The following is a 17,771-nucleotide window of genomic DNA, read 5'->3' on the forward strand; positions in this document are numbered from 1 at the left end:
GAGGGAGGGAGGGAGGGAGGGAGGGAGGAAGGAAGAGAGGGAGGAAAAGAGCTATTTTTAAACTCAGAGCGTTGCCACAGGCTTTTTCTTTTCAAACATCTTTTATCTAGCCTTAATGTTCAGAACAGATAAAGTGGTATTAGCACAAATCTCCTTCACAACTTTCCTTTTGTATCATTTATTGATGAAATCAATTTGCCTATAAGACAGAACTGTGAAACTGCTACCTTGAACACAATGGTCTGTTGGACAGCAGCTGCAGTGTTACAGTCCAGTCCATCTGAGTGCTCTGTTTGGATGAACAATGTTCAGAAATCATGGAGTCACCCAGGTTTGCTGTTGCTACTGGCAACAGTGTTTTTATCTTGTATGTAGCCCGTTTCTCTTGTGGTCTTGAGAACTCTTCAATTAAATTGATCTGAATACCTGAAGGAAAAGCTTTTAGTAACTGCTTCTTTTCATAATTGAATCATGGATCTAACAGATGCCCGTGGTAGTATTTATTATAAACATAAAAGTCAGTCAGAAAAAAAAATCTCAAACTTAAAATATACAAACAACAACAACAAAAAAAACCAAACCACCACTCTGGGCTTTTAGTACACATCTGATACCTTGTGTGGATGTTGTGGATCTTCAAGCTTGGTAAGAACAGAGGTTCACTATGAGAAACTGTAGGCACAAGCATGAACTTTTGAAAAGGGCAATGGCAGGCTGAAGGTTTATGTGGTGAATCATGTGTAAGAGATTCAAATGTGTGTGCATTCAGGGGAAGAGAAGATCCTGCTAACATTTTTTTTTTTTCACCCAGAAAGGAGGATAATGAGCCACACGAATACACTGGTTGTCTTTGAAGAGCTAAAACTTGAGAGTCAGTCATTTGAATGTAGGTTGGTTTTTATATCCGTTTTCATACCCAACAAAAAGAAAACAAACAATTTCTGAGATTCTGACATGCTTCTGAAGAGCCTTGGGGTCTCAGAGAAAAAGCTGGAAAGTCGTAATACCTTCCTGAGTCAACATGGAAGCTGGACGTCAGTCAGCTAGACCCTTCCAGTCACCATTTATAATGGGGCTCACAGACAATCATGTACAGATGTAGCCAAGCATGTTTGCCAAGCTTGTTTCCACCCTTTGTCTCTCCCTGTGGAGTTTGGTGTAAGGATGTGAATGTGTCCCAATCCATCTGTGATGAATGGCTTCCCTTCTTCTCTTTAAACGTCAACATATTTTTTGTTTCATATTTAAGTCTTGTACATTTTCCCTTTGAATTTATTTTTTCCTTGATGTAATATTTAAAAAAAAGAATGAGAAATTCTTTTAAAACACTGATCAGAACAATGGCCATGGCAGTAACAAAAGAACTACTTCTTAGGAAATTTTACAAATGCATCTTTAATCAGATCCATAATCTTGGCTAGGTATAATGCACAGCTGTAGTCATAGCACTTGGGAGACGGAGGCAGGAGGATTTACAGTTCCTTGCTAGGCAAGGCTACATAGAAAAACACTGCCTACATTCTAAAACACACTTTCTTTTGTTTGATGCCCATCTTTTGCCAACCCAGAGTGTACCTCTCCAGTATGGCTCCAGCTGCTCTAGCTGTCTGCATAGCGGATCACAGTGATCCTGTTCTCCCTTCCCAGTTGAGTATAAAAGTTTCTTCCCTCCCTCCCTCTCTCCCTCCATCCATCCATTTTTACCCTCATTTTTTTTCTAAAGCCCCCCAAGGACAGATGCGTGGGACTCTAGCTCTCTGGCCTTCATATAAATACCTCTCTCCGCCTTCACACTTGAATGGTTTCCTACTGCTTAGACAATTCCTTTGTCTGGTTTCTTCTTGGTCATTCTCTCCCTCCCACTCTGGCTCTTGTCTTCCTGTCAGTGACGTGGGCTCTGCTGGCCTTGTCCTTTGTATGGCATTCATTCGTCATTTTTGGTCCCCTTGTCTTCTGTGATGCTTACCAGCAGAACCTCACACCATGCATTTAAAATTACTTCATCAACCACAGCTTTAATTTCTGTTTGTTTCCCAGTTTATAATATATTCTTGGATTTGGAGAGGATATTGCTTTTTTTTTAAAGAAGTAATTTTTTAATGTTTTTCATTGGAAGTTTCCTCTTTTTACTTTCTTTTATTACTAAATGTTTTAACACTGAGCTGGAAGCTCACTGTTTTGCCTATGCTGGCTGACAGAGCTTTGGAAATCCAGCTGTCTCTGAACACCAGCGCTGTAGTTACAGGTGTGAACAGCCATACCTGACTTTTTCTTACTGGTGATTGTGTGGCTCCCAGGGAAGATGGATCATTGGTGCCTTGTGACTCTTGAGTTTTCCACTGAGGGACCTCAGGCATAGAGCAGGCTGCCTGAGGTGCTATCTGTATGGGCAGTCCCAGTTGGGGACCTTGGTTGTCAAATTGAGTGGACTTTGCTATGTGTAGCCAACACCTTGACTGGATGCCTGGGTTTTCTCTTTATTTATTTAGAGACTGTGTGTGTGTGTGTGTGTGTGTGTGTGTGTGTGTGTGTGTAAGCTCGCAGCGGCCAAGTAAGACACCCAGTTTTTTCCTCTATCACTAACCACCTTACTGCCCTGTGACAGGTTCTTTCACTGAGCTGGAAGCTCACTGTTTTGCCTATGCTGGCTGACAGAGCTTTGGGAATCCAGCTGTCTCTGAACACCAGCGCTGCAGTTACAGGTGTGAACAGCCATACCTGACTTTTTCTGATGGTGCTGGGATCTTCATGAGCCCAATGAAATATCTCCCCATCCCTGCTGGTGTCTTCTTCAGACAATTTATTTTTATTTAAATGAAAGGTGGAGTTTTAAGAACACATAGAGTTGACTTTAATCTGGTATAGGAACAAGAAAATGACTATTATTAAGAACGATTTTTGTTTTGTTTTGTTTTGTTTTGTGTGTGTTTTTCAAGTCGCTCCAAAAGCACCCTGGGAGGGAAACTGGGCAAAGCTCAGCTTTGGATATGAGGCAGAAGGCACAGAAGAGGGAGAAAGCAGGCAGTGGTCTTTCCTTTGATTTCCTTTGGGTTGATCAGTGCTAAAGGGCAAATGGGTTTACCACTGACTAAACATAAGTAATATAGGGTTTGGTGGTAAGGAACAGTTTCCACTTGTCAGCATTGGGGTGAGAGGGCTCTGGTTATGAGAGCCTAATGGAGTAGGTGGAAGGGGTGTGGCTGCAATTTGGTTAATTTAGACTTGAAAGGGACTCTGGAAGCTTGGTGTGCTGGTTCAACCTGACACAGACTGGAATCATTTGAAGAAAGAACATCAAATGAGAAATTGCTCCATCAGGTTTGCTTGTGGACATATATCTCTGACATTTTCTTGAGTAATAATTGATGGTTAGGGGCCCAGCCTACTGTGGCTATGCTGCCTGTACTGGCTAGTTTTATGTCAACTTGACACAGGCTAGTTATCATAGAGGAGAAAGCCTCAATTGAGAAAATGCCCCCATAAAATCAGATCACTGGGGCAGGGGCAGTCAGCCCATTGGCCAGGGCCACTCTTGGGCTGGTGGTTATGGGTTCTCTGGGAAAGTGGGCTGAGCAAGCCAACTGAAACAAGCTGGTAATTGACACTCCTCTATGGGCTCTGCATCAGCCCCTGCCTCCAGGTCTCTACCCTTTGTGAATTCCTGTCCTTACTGCCTTTGATGATGAGCTATATATGTAACTATGAGTGAAATAAACTCTTTCCTCCCCCAAGTTGCTTTTAGTCAGGGTGTTTCATCCCAGAAGTAGTAACCCTAACTATGACACTACTCTTGGGCACATGGTTGTATAAGAAAGCAAGCTAAGAAAGCCATGGGAAGTAAGTAAACAGCATTACTCTGTGGTCTCTGCTTCAATCCTGGCTCCAGATTCCTGCCTTAAGTTCCTGCTTTGGCTTCCCTTGATGATAGACTGTAACCTACAAACCACATTAACCCTGCCCTCCCTAAGCTGCTGTTGATCACCGCAACAGTAAGCAAATTAGGACACTTGCTCACTCTCTCTAGGAACTGCCTGATCTCAAAAGGGAAACCTCTGCAGGGTCATTGAGGTCTCAGATCTCAAAACACCAAAATGTAGAAAACTTAAGAAACGATTGGCATCAGCTATTAGTTTTAAAAGTTGCTTTATCTTCTTGGTATGTGGGTGTTTTCGCTATTCCAGTCATAACTCCTGCCTGTAGGAAGTTTAAATATAGGGAAGGAAGTTTGGGTGTTTTCATGTAAAATTCTTAATTTGCCATTCTCCCACCATGTATCACCACTGTTGCCTGGAAGCTCTGGGGCCTGCTGGTACCGAGTTCCTGCACCTATGGTTTTAATCATTCAAAACAAAAATTGTTTGTTGTTGTTAACACTAGTCAAGTGTGAATCCCATTCCGGAGACTGGAAGCTGTCACTAATTCTGGGGTAGATTTTAATAGTGGAAATATCTTGAGTCATTTCTGCCTCTGTAAGTAGCCCCTTACCAATATTCCTTTAAATAGCCTCCCCAAAAACCTTACTAGTTCAATGAATTGGATTTCAGTGGTATCCTTACATTAGTCTGTCCTGGGCCCCTTATCTAGGATGAGTAGATATTTGTTCACGGCTCCCCAGGAATAGTATTACATGATGGCAGGGAATTCTGAACAGGGTAAGACAGAAGAAAGCTACCTGAGAAGGAAAACAAATAGGGAAGTATGTGTTTCTTCTCTCTGCCATTGACTGTGCACACAAGGCTTTAAGCTCTTGACTTTCCTATAACCTAGGATTGTGAGCCAAAAACTACCTTTATTCTCTAAGTTGCTTTTGTCCAGACACTTTAATCACAGCAACAGAAAGGAAACTCCAGCATCACAACTCATATGAGATGGAGGAGGACATTGGCTCTTCCATGAGAAGACCTTCCAGGCAGGTGTGAGATTGTCCAGCTACAAGCAGGAACCCTTCAAAAGGCTGCTACTCTTCTGACTGTTAAGCACAACAACTCTAAGGACACTGAGAGACCCACTGCCCGGAGGTGCTGACTTATAAATCCTTTTTCTATTTCTAGTGCTGATGAACGCTTTGATGCCACATTCCACACCAATGTCTTGGTGAATGCTTCTGGGCATTGCCAGTATCTCCCTCCAGGTAAGATCTTGGATTCCTTCCAGTGAGAAGATTTAAACACCTAAGTGCATCAGTCCCAAGGACTGACCACCTCTTCTGAAGGGAGGACTAACTCCATGCTGAGTTCCCATTCTCCCCTACCTTCTCATCAGAACTCTCTCACATGTCTCTTCAACTCGCTCTGGGTGTCATATCTGTAAGATATTGACATTACATTTCAGATTGACAGTCTGTCATATGTTTTTGCTAATGTTAATTCACACTCTTTTTTTTCATGCCCATAAACATGATAGGCAGGCCTTTCTCCATCTCTTCCCAGTTGGCACAGTAACTTGAGGGGTATTGCAGCGCTCAGAAGATGGTGGACATTCTGGATTCATATCTTGGGTTCATGCACTCAAGACTGCTCACAAGATAGATGCAAGGTCTGGTGCTCTCAAAGGAGCACCCACTAGTGACTTGTCAACTCATGTCTTTCCTCCTTCTTAACCCCCTGGTGGTAAAGAGCTTTATGGGGTTGATTTGCCTCCCTGCCTGTCATTACTGTGGGACTCACAGGATCCCAGGATGCTCACTGAGCAGTCCATAGCCCGAGAAACTACTGCCCTCTGACACACATTCTAGGTGTGTTTTAGCATATAGGGATTGATTTTTTTCACCTTATCCTTTGATTTGTTAGCAGATTTTCAAGAATTATCTTCCTCATTGTAACTGCTTATAACAAATCCGTAACCCAAGTGCTACACTGTCACCACTATACTCGTAACACACTAACACTCTCTCAACACATGCAACCCTTGAATATACAATGTCTCATAACTACATAGGAATGCCTACCACACCCTTTTCTAGCATTCAGCCCCTCCTTATCTCCAAACATAGCAAAGCTGACTTTGCCTATCGTTTACAATGTTCTTCCTGTTAGCGGATGATAAGAATTCTATAGACAGAATTTGTGTTTGCTCTCCTTATAATCCATCACTTCTCAACTGCAGGTGGCTGCCTGTCAATAAATGAATGAATAAGGGATTGAATCTAGCAGAGACAGATCCCTCTCGCTGATGTTTATATTGATTAAAGAAGTGTTGCTTCTTGGGCTTTCTGTCTTAAATCATCTGCTTGCCTACTCCAGCCCTTCCTCTGCACTGTAAGCACCTTGCATGCTGGGCTGTATGATGCCTTCCAGCATACTTTAAATTGGGTGACACCAGTGAGTTAGCATTGTGAACCATCATGCGAGTGCTGGGAATTGAACCTGGGTCCTCCAAAAGAGCAGCCTGTGTTCTTAACCACTGAACCATCCATGTGTTTATTTTTTAACAGGTAGATGGGAGTAGAATTTACATGTTATACATTTGACGTGAGAGGATCACCACGATTGGTCCATTTTTAGAGTGGTCCCATCGTCCCTTACATGTTCACAGCAGTTAACTGATCTTGTTGCAATCCTCAGACAACCTTTGGATTCTTTCCATCTTCTTCTTGGGTCCTTTTTTATAGAAGTGGAATCAAATACAGTTTAGATTAGGGAAAATTCAGCCCACTAATGGTCGGGGAATACCAGTAGTGACTTTCAAAGCTCATGTGAGCATCTGAAGTAATTCTGTAATTCATGTGTATGTGATACATATACCTGTGTGTGTGTATGTGTCTGTGTGTGTGTGTGTGTGTGTGTGTATATATATATATATATATATGTATTATAGTATTGCAGATCAAATTTTGAGCCTTATACAAAGTAGGTAGTATACTGCTGAGCTGTATCCCTAACCTTTCTGCCTTTTTACTTTGAGACAGGGCATTACTGAGTTGCCTGGGATGGTCTTGAACTTGTTATCCTCCTGACTCATTTCCCCAAGTATCTGAAACTCTAAATAATATTTAAAGGGACAGTTCATTATGTTATCTCAGCAACAGATGTGTAGTGGAGCTTACATATGTATAACTCATTAGTTCCCTCCTCCATTCAGTCTTTTAATTCGGTTTTTAAAATGTGAAATATGTTGCCCTTTCCCCACTAGCACTGGGGCATTTCAGCCATATGTGCCTTCTAGCACAATCTAGTCAACTGAAGGCAGGCAAGAGAACATGCCATAAAAAACTGGACTAGATTTATTATGTCTTCTCACTATGACCTTCTGGGAAATCTACTTCTATGAATTCTAGCTTCTTTCAGTAGAATCTTCCTTTGCATCTAAACTCCCTCTCTCTTTTTAATTTTGCACCTATTCATCGCATCTGATCACACACACACACACACACACACACACACACACACACACATATATATATATTCAAATAACTAAATGTTTTCTCGATTTCCTACTTAAAAACAACAGTCTCTCCCCACTCCCCACCTCTTTCTAATTCTCTAAGTTCTTTATCATCGATATCAATTTCTCTGAGATTTATGATGTTCTTTCTTTCTCTCATATTGCTTAGAGTCTGAATGTGCCCATGGCAAATAAAGTTGATAATGAATAAATTGCACAATTCCATGAGAAAAAGCCCCCTATCACAGAGGCTAGCACTGTGTTTTAATTTGAAAAGGCAATGAAGCTTAGGCTGAGCTGCTCTAGAGATTTTTGCAAAAGAAAAACATTGAGGGTGTAGAGGCACCTCAGTTTGTCCTAAATGGGTCTAGCAGGAGTTTGTGATGTTGGGCAGGCTTTAGGAACTGCTCTGTAGTTTGAGCCTGTTTCAGCTGGCTCCACTTCAATCCTTGTCTGATCATTTCCCGTCTGATCATTTCCCATCATGCTCACACAGGCATATTCAAGAGTTCCTGCTACATTGATGTACGCTGGTTCCCTTTTGATGTGCAGCAGTGCAAACTGAAGTTTGGGTCCTGGTCCTATGGAGGGTGGTCCTTGGACCTGCAGATGCAAGAGGCAGATATCAGCAGCTATATCCCCAATGGAGAATGGGATCTCATGGGTAAGGCCAGCAGAGACCAAGATGTTGTATCCCTGAAGAAAAGTGTCTTTCTGCCAGTGTGAGCTGAAGAACTCGGGGATTTTCCACTGTTCTTTTCATTTACTACACTTGGCAGTCCCTTCCATCATGTCCTGAGAGCTCCAGAACGAGAAGCAGAAAACAATTAGCAAATGCAGCAAACAGCCATGGTGGGGCCTGTTAAAGTAGCAGTACTGGTGTAGGTTTTGAGTGCTCATGAGATCCATTCTAATCCTATGTTATGGTTGGACTGCACATTGCAGTGATGGAGTAAATGAAGAAAATCACAAGTGGGGCTCAGTCAAACGTACAAACAGCAGTGTTTGGGCACAGGACAAAATTTCACATTGGGAGACGCATAAGTTCGACTAGACATCAAGTCAGTACTCTGCTGAGAGGGGATGCGTTTTGGATTTTAAAGCAAAGAATGTGTGCGTATGGCAGTTGAGCATGGGGTGGGTGGGTGCAAAGGGTGAGTCAAGTAGTTTGAAAATGTAGATCAGGGTGCTTGAAAATTTCCTAAATCCATTGGCCTGTCTAGGCCAGGGATCAAACTGGTCACTCTAGCATTTTCAATCTTCTAAAAGAATGTGAGATTCTGAGAAATTGTTCCTTCTAGCAGACACACTTCCTGACATGTTTCCTGCATGGCAATTTACCCCCTGTTGTCAAATCTCTAAGTCTTAGAAAATAATTAGACATTTTTTTTCTCTCTGAAGCCATTTTGACATTTATTTTTATCAATAGGAACTTATACTACACTTTTTCAAAATCCAAACCAATATTATTATTACCATCAGGTATACCTTCTGAAAATTTTCATTATGCAATTTTACTATGTGAGCATGATAGAATTCACTTACAGTGCACAAAGTAAGCCAGCTACAGAATCAGTAAATGATACAATGGTAAAGTAGCAACGATGGTGCAGATTGTGTGTGCACACGGGATCCATTCCAGTCTGATAGGATGGTTGAACTATAACCACTGTGCTTTTCTTCCATCTTTGACAGAAACACTATTATGTGACACCTGCTTATAATTGCATTTGTAATGCTATGAAATTGACATTGTATAAGTATTTCTAATGCATCAAAAGAATATCTGTCATTTTGTTTGACTATTACTGAAATACCTTTAAATAACTATAGAATACCAGTAAGGGTTTGTTCAAACACACCCATTACCCATTTTTTTTAGAGCTGTGCTCTTGTGTGGTACACACTTGCACACTTGGAAAGATAGAGGAACGAGAGAGAGAGAGAGAGAGAGAGAGAGAGAGAGAGAGAGAGAGAGAGATTGTATCTTCTGAAGACCTGATGACCTCCTTCCTTTCTCTGACACCCCTTGCAGGGATCCCTGGCAAAAGGAATGAGAAGTTCTATGAATGTTGCAAAGAGCCATACCCAGATGTCACCTACACAGTGACCATGCGCCGTAGGACACTCTACTATGGCCTCAACCTGCTCATCCCGTGTGTGCTCATTTCAGCCCTGGCTTTGCTGGTATTCTTGCTGCCTGCAGACTCTGGAGAGAAAATCTCTCTTGGTAAGTGTATATAGTGTTTTTTCTCTGAGCCTAGCTCTACAGGACACTATGGGCCATGCAGGAGTTCCTTGTGACCTACCATCCATGGACCTATGGGCCAGGGCCAACCTCACAACATCATAAACTCCTGGCTCTGGCTCTTAAGGAGACAGAATGTCTTCCTGAGAGTCTGACGGGATCCAGGAATTCCATGGTCTTTTGAAGAAGACAGGATACCGAGAGTGGCCAGATCAGTTCTACCCTGATAGGCTAGCTTTCTCCCCATTGCCACCCACCTTGCTCCTCAGTGGCAGCTAACCAGCCTCCAGTAGACACATTAACTTAATATCAGCTTGTGTCTGTAAATTATTGGACACATTACATAAGAATGCAGTTTGTTATGATTCCCTGTGAAGATATAAAACGTGGGTTTTGAAAGGTAAAATGAGCTTCTTATATCACAAAATTACTAAATAAATACATATTTAATGTGTTGAAGAAAGCTTTCACAAGTCTTCTATCTTCTTAGCATAAGGCTTAGAATGTTAAATATCTTACCCAAGGTCACACAGCTAATTAAGCTGCAGAGTCAAGACCTGAATGAAACCAAGTCTTCTGGCCACATGGTTTCCTGATCCTGCTGTGTTAAACTGCTTCTCAGTATTAATGCAGTAAAGACCTTGAGAAACAATCATGCTGCTTGATTCTCTCAAAGTTGTGATTTCTAAATTTGTCTCCTTTTAGATTCCTTTGGGGTTTGGGAGGTAACAGGAACTGTACCCAGAAAACTGCACATGCCTGTATATACAGAAACCATGGGACTTAGGATATAGCACTGGCGACCTAACTAGTGTTTTGAAACTACCTGTGTGAGCTCCTGTGAGATGGGATTTCAACCTAGTTTTCTCTTCTTCCTAAGGAACTCCTCACATTTTTGTTTCAGGAATAACTGTCTTACTTTCTCTGACTGTCTTCATGCTGCTTGTGGCTGAGATCATGCCAGCAACATCCGATTCTGTGCCCTTGATAGGTAAGGCAAGGGCTCAAGTGTGCCTAGGATTTCCCAGCAGATACACGGAGGAGGAACATATCCTTCAAGGCTCTGGAGATTTATTCTACCCCTCTGTTCTCTGCTGTGGGCACAAGACTTCCTGTAACTGTTGCAAAACACCATGGCCTATACCTAGGCCAAAGCAGGAGAAACAGAAAAGAGATCTCCAAATTTATGACTTGCCTTTAATCTGAAGAAATGACAGTGAGTGGTGGTGTCTAACTGTCATCTCTGTTTTTGTGACATTGAGGCAGGAGGATTAGAGCATTCAGAAGTTCAAGACTAGCCAGAAGCATGACCGATGTTTACAAATGAGAGAAGGATATCTGTGGTGGTGGTGGTATGGTGTGCATGAGTGTGTGTGTGTGTGTGTGTTGGCACGCACACTCGTACGTGCTGGAATGCCCCTTCTTCCTATATTCCTTGCACTCATACTTTCTGCTCTAAAGCCAAAGACTTTAAACTTAGAGATTCATTATTTTAGTTGGATACTGTTTTTTAACTAATCTTTTATTAAAAATGGGACAAATCACATATTCTAATTGTTAGCTACTATCTCCTGAGATCACTTGGTATCAGTTTATTAAATATGTGTTTAGAGAGATGGGAGTAAAGCAAATATGTTTTTATCTAAGATAGGTGTTTCTGCTAAGGGATAAGAGACAGAAATAGGATGACCCCATATCTGTTCAGTTTCCTAGATGGAAACAAAGGGGATCGTGTAAAGGACACTGTGTCCAGGTTAGGTTTTGATTCTCATTGCTGTATCCAGCACTCAGTTCCGAGCCAAGGTGCCATGGGGATGGGAGCTGTATGCTGCCAGGGACTTTTAGGCTTCAATAGGAGAGTTACCACTTCCAATTTTTGGTGGGGATTGAAGTCTTTGAAGTCTAGGCTGCCTGTTCCTTTCCCAATAGAAGTGTGGTTATTAGGCTATAGCCTGTTTTTCATTATGACCACACAGTATGATATGATAGGAAAATATCATCCCATTAGGTACTGCTGGGGCTCCAGGGTTCACACTGCTTCTGTTCTCTCTACAGCACAGTACTTCGCCAGCACCATGATCATCGTGGGCCTGTCTGTGGTGGTGACAGTGATTGTGCTACGGTATCACCACCATGACCCTGATGGTGGCAAAATGCCTAAGTGGGTATGTCTTTTTGCCCCTGTGGAGGTACAGCTCTCCCTGAGGGGATTGTCTAGTGGTCCCTAAAGAGACTCCACCCCTCTGTATATCTTTGAGGATGATGCAGCAGAGGTGGCAGTGTTTCACACTGACATGCCATGTCAGGACTCCACACTGGCTGCTTCTATATCTTGCTAGCATTGCTCTTTAAATGCTCTCCCACTGGGCGCTTTGGTCCTTCTAAGAAGGAGCAACAAAATACTCAAGAGAGCAAATATGGAGACAAAGTGTGGGACATAAACTGAAGGAGGGGGCATCTGGAGACTGCTCCACCTGGGTATCCATTCCATGTGCAGCCACCAAAGGTAGATGTTGATGTGGATGTCAGGAAGTGCATGCTGACAGGAGCCTGATATAGCTGTCTCCTTAGAGGTCTGCCAGAGTTTGACATATTCAGAGGTGGATGCTTACAGCTAACCATTGAACTGATCAAGGGGTTCCCAATGGAGGAGTTAGAGTGAAGACTGTAGGAGCTGAAAGAGCTGAACGGGTTTGCAGCCCCATGAGGAGAGCAACAATACCAACCACCCAGAGCTCCCAGGGTCTAAACCACCAGCCTGGGAGCACTTAGGGAGGGATCCATGGCTCCAGCTGTATATGTAAGGGAGGATGGCTTTGTTGGGCATAGGTGGGAGAGGAAATCCTTGGCCCCATGAAGGCTGGACGCCATGTGTGGGAAAATTTGAGGGTGGGGAGGTGGGACAGGGGGTAGGTAGGGGCATATCATCATAGAAGCCGGAGGAAGGGCAATGGGATACGGGGTTCTTGGGTGGGGAGGGTGGGGATGGGGTAAGGGGATAACATCTGAACTGTAAATAAAATATCCAATGGAAAAAAAAAGAAAGAGAAAAATAATAACAAAAAAAAATGCTCTCCCACTGAGGAGGACTTTGTAGCAGTTGAAGGAACTAGGGAAGTGGCCATGAAGCAACATGGCTGGAGCTTCACAGCAGACTGAGGAGTGAAAAGAATGAGATGCAGAATGAGTGTTTCTCAGTATCCTGCAGGACACTGACTTCAGAACTCTTGGCAACAGAGAAGTCTGAAAGTGTCCCTGCTCCTGGTACAACTAGTGTAGCACTTACACAGAACCTGCTCACATTCTCCAGTGTACTACAGATTATCTCCAGATGTTTACACATCTTCCTCATGTGTAAATGCCATTCCAGTAGTTTTTATGGTATATTGTTTAGGGAATGCTATAAGAAAATTATCTGTACATGTTCAAGTACACATTCAGGTTTTGTTTTTCCTAGGTTTTTTTTTCAGTGTGTACTTTCTAGAACCAGTGCTGCAAAGGGCCAAGTTTCTACCCAAGCTCATGATGTAAGATGAATAGTTCCCAGTGGATAACAGACAGAGAACAAAAGGAAATGAATGAGATCTTAGCCCAGGATACATCATCACTTCCCAATGCCTACCAACATCAGATCAGCACTATTAGCTTCTGATGCTCACCTGCCACATCATCTTCAGAATGCAGTATCTGAAGCTTATACCCAGAGTTATTGACTAGGGCTTAGGCTAAGCCCAGATTTTCCCCACCTTGCCAGAATATAACCCAAGGTAGAAGCGAGGTGCCCTAACCCCCCACCATGGTGAGCCTTGCAGATATCTCTTGCCTTTCTGCCTAAACATAAGAAGAACAGCCCTCTCCATACCCTGTCTAAAGACCCAGTCAATAGCATTCAAGTCCAAAAAAAAATCTAGAAGTTGATCAACCATGTATCAAACACAGCATATAGCAAAAAATGCATTTAGATCCCTAGTAGAACAAAGGGCTTCCAGAGTTTTGAAGACAATCATTGTGCAATAGCTTACAGTGGCCTAACTTGGGAAAGAGAACTTTTTATTTTCCAGTAGCCTCATAAAAGTACTAGTTCTCCTTTTAGTCTACTTGCCTTATATACATAATAAAATCCCACATAAAGTTCATAGTACCAGCTGTAGCATGTGGTCAACTTCAGTGTGTCTGTCTCAAATGCCATTGCTGTCGTCCAGGAGTCTTGTTTTAGAAGTTAGAGCTGAGGTACATTCACCTACATTCTCCTCTTTCTTAACATCGTGATTCACTAGGGCAAACTAAGCTAGGTGTGACTTATGTGTCTTTCTGTCTATCTATACATTTGAAGCAGATTACATACTACCTGTTTCAAAAGCAAGAGTAAAAGTCACATTAGACATAAGGAAGTTTGCCTCCCATTTTACCCCATCCTTTATAACCAGAAATGTTGATAATCATTTTAATGAATTCTCTATTTTTTCTTTAGTGTTTATGCTAGCACAAAAAATACACTCATACATATTTCTTAAAGTATTTTGGCTGGTGTGAAGATAAAAGAACTGATACACAGAGACACAAAGCCATTTTTGATGAAATTGGTACCACTTTATTCTCCTAGAATCTTAATTAAGCGCATTTGTCTATTACAAGCCTCTCAGAAATAAAAGGTCATTAAAACCAATTGGCTGCAAGTAAAACATAAGTGTATATGTCTCATTTTCTAAAGCATGCAACATTTTTCATTCATTCTGTGTGTCTTTGAAATATAAACAGTCTCCAGGGGACTCTTATTATGATTTGTTGCTATTATGAAGAAGATACTGCTGGGTGCAATGGCATTATGTGACATTTGCACAAGTAACAACAAAACCGTAGGCTAACAGAAGAGGTCATGGGCACGGTTTGATAAGTACTGACAGAATAATTCCACATTTGGAGATGTGCTGTCCTTGAAAGCTAATGATTTGGCCCATCGAATTCAAAACAGACTTGGTGGTATAGATCATACTAGTTGCAGATGCATCTCAGATGGCACACAGACCCCCTTGTGGCAGGAGAGGTGCCCAACCCTACTCAGCTCTTGTGTACACAGTTGCCTCTGGATTCAGATTCACATATAGTTTGACAGCCTCTTTTGAGATCTAGCACCAACCTTCTAGGGTCTTCTAAAGAAGGTTGGGGTAAGAGATAGGAGTTCTAAAGAGAACCTGGGGTACCTTTGGGAGATGAGGCTTGGAGCAGTCTCGACACCATAAGGGGTTGACCTTGATCCAATTCAGTGTCTTCTTTGAGCCTCAGTTTATCTGTAAAATGGGGACTTTATTCTCATTTCATGTCTCCTGAATGACTGAGCTAGATCCAGGCTCATGAGAAGGTAGCCTCTGCTTCTTCCTAATCTTAAAACATCCATAAAGCCATGGGTTTCCCTCAGTTCAGTCTGCCACTGGAAGTGTAAGGCTGTGACAGGTTGCCTAATTGTGAGGAACCTAAGCTTACCCTTTCGTGTGCCTCTTGCTCCTTATCTACAGACCTGATGTTTGCCATTTTTGATAAGATGCTGTAAAAATGGCTGCCAAAGAGTCAAGGTCTACAGATATGAACTTCCCAACTTGCATCTTCCCCTACAGATCAGAGGCTGGGGAAATTTTCCTATGATCATGACAGGATGAACATGAAGTATGTATCTAGGTGGTTTAGGAGAAGGCCCACTGTTTACCCACTGAGACTGTCTTCAAGTACCTCCTTTGTCCAGACTGGCTACCTCAAAACAAAAAACCTATAAACTCCCAGAGTAACTTTTCACTGTTTGTGCATCAGACATTGTACATTTATAAAACTCTAAGGGCCACATTGATAAACTAGGATTCAATACCCAGCTACAGCTCTCAGCCTTTTAAAATTAGTTTATATAAGAATGAGGTTTTTGTTTGTTTGTTTTAGGCAACCCTTATACCCATTCACTTGTGCACTTATTATATACACACCAACAGGGGATGCTGTTGTATGGGAGCCTTCATAGCCTGAATTATTCACAGGAAGTGTGCTAGCACCTGCTGTCTTTCCAGCAAACTGTCCCAGACATGGTCTTACTTGCTCATCGTCATAGCCTAGTGAGTTGGGTTAGAAACACCTAAACTTCCTTCCGTATTAACGTCCCATCTGTTTTGATCATAGGACTCTGAGGTCCAACCGTCCATTTACATAGGTTCAAACAAGTTATTTCATGTCTTTGCCTTAAACAGCCTGACACCCAGGGAGTATATGTCCTTGAAACTCCTGGGAACAGATTAAAAGATTATCACCCTCATTGTCTGTTTCTCATTGATTCTCTTGGTAATTTTGGTACAACCTTTAAAACCAACTTTGCAAAGATACAAATTTACTCACAAGAGATGTGATTATGGGACGTTAAAACCCTGAAGTTGCTCCAAGCTAGGGGTCTGACATATTGCAGAGCCTCTCTTAGCTTGTAGTGACCTTATAAGGGAGCTTTCAGCCTCTTCGGGAGCTAGAGAATTAGATCCCCAGATTGCTAGAAGTAAAAAAGGAAGACTTAGAAAAGAAATGGCATTCCCTATATACACAACTCAGACATCTTTACCTAACCAGCTGCCTTTTTCTCTCAACAGAGGGTGTAGTATGTCTACCCTGAGGGAACTTCAGCTTGTTCATCCAGTGATAAACCTACATAGGTCATATTCCCAGTTCACATTTGACTCCATTCTTGCCAAATTTCCTCACTGACTTGTTCTATAAAATCACTGAGAAGACAGGGGACTGTTTTCCCTACAATAGCAGGGGGAGTCCACTGTGGGGGTCACATTGCTGTGGGGGTCATCTCATATACAACTCTGAGATGCTCTTGACATCCTCTTGTCTTTGCAGACCAGGATCATTCTTCTGAACTGGTGTGCATGGTTTCTGCGCATGAAGAGGCCCGGAGAGGACAAGGTTCGGCCAGCTTGTCAGCACAAGCCTCGACGCTGCAGCCTAGCCAGCGTGGAGCTAAATGCAGGTGCTGGGCCACCCACTAGCAATGGCAACCTCCTCTACATTGGCTTCCGAGGCCTGGAGGGCATGCACTGTGCCCCAACTCCAGACTCTGGGGTCGTGTGTGGCCGTTTGGCCTGCTCTCCATCACATGATGAGCACCTGATGCATGGCACACACCCCTCTGATGGGGACCCTGACCTGGCCAAGATCCTGGAGGAGGTCCGCTACATCGCCAACCGCTTCCGCTGCCAGGATGAGAGTGAGGTGATTTGCAGTGAGTGGAAGTTTGCAGCTTGTGTGGTGGACCGCTTGTGCCTCATGGCCTTTTCGGTCTTTACCATCATCTGCACCATTGGCATCCTCATGTCAGCCCCAAACTTTGTGGAGGCTGTGTCCAAAGACTTTGCTTAATATTATTATGTAGGAAATGCACAGATAAGAAGAGAATCTGGAGGATGAGAATTGGGGTCCTAACTCCACATTGTGATAAATGGAAGGACTCTGAGGTATCCCTGTAGCTGTCAGTCTTGAGACTACTCTGAGGTATCCCTGTAGCTGTCAGTCTTGAGACTTAGTTTCCTGGTTACTTTAATTAAAAAGATCCCAGCAGTCTTCTGTTTACTCTTCTTGCACTTATCACTGGAATATCCTTGTACGCAGCTGGGGCACTATGTGGTCATTTGCCCATTCTAGACAGCCCTACAGGGTAGATCTGAGTGGCTCTAGTAGCCCAGTAGAGGCCTGTCTAGTTGGTGGTGCGTGCCTGCATGCCCCTTGTCGTGGTCTCATACAAGAATCTGCTGTCTGCCTTTGCCATGCACAGACCCAGGCTGAAACCAATGTATAGCAGTTCCCACTGGATCTATTTCAACAATTGCCTTGCAAAAGGAAGGCAAATACAAAAATTCAAACTACAAACTTCTCTGTTGGTTTTTCTGTGATTCAACTTACATCTATTCATCCATCTATCATCCGTCCATCTGTCTATCTATCTATCTATCTATCTATCTATCTATCTATCTATCTATCTATCTATCTATCTATCTTTGTCTTTCTCAATGACAACTTAATACCAGGGAGAAAGTTGGCCTTCTAAATGATCCCTTGAGCAAGCTAATTTCTGTAGATTTGTCCTGACGGTTAAGTTATCACACAGGTTGTG

At 42.7% G+C, this 17,771-nt stretch overlaps 1 protein-coding gene across 2 annotated transcripts in view; it reads left to right on the forward strand.

The window, feature by feature from the left end:
* The window catches only part of Chrna7 (cholinergic receptor nicotinic alpha 7 subunit), a 112,783-nt gene extending 95,763 nt beyond the window's left edge, over positions 1-17,020 (forward strand). For both annotated transcript variants that reach the window (XM_028776724.1, XM_028776725.1), the window contains 6 exons: positions 5,052-5,131; positions 7,880-8,047; positions 9,419-9,613; positions 10,536-10,622; positions 11,687-11,796; positions 16,502-17,020. In XM_028776724.1, coding sequence (XP_028632557.1) covers positions 5,052-5,131; positions 7,880-8,047; positions 9,419-9,613; positions 10,536-10,622; positions 11,687-11,796; positions 16,502-17,020 — 1,159 coding nt within the window. The remainder of the gene's footprint in view (positions 1-5,051; positions 5,132-7,879; positions 8,048-9,418; positions 9,614-10,535; positions 10,623-11,686; positions 11,797-16,501) is intronic.
* Positions 17,021-17,771: the final 751 nt, after the last annotated feature.

Source organism: Grammomys surdaster, unplaced genomic scaffold, assembly GCF_004785775.1.
Source record: "Grammomys surdaster isolate TR1022 unplaced genomic scaffold, NIH_TR_1.0 271, whole genome shotgun sequence".
Lineage (NCBI taxonomy): Eukaryota > Metazoa > Chordata > Mammalia > Rodentia > Muridae > Grammomys > Grammomys surdaster.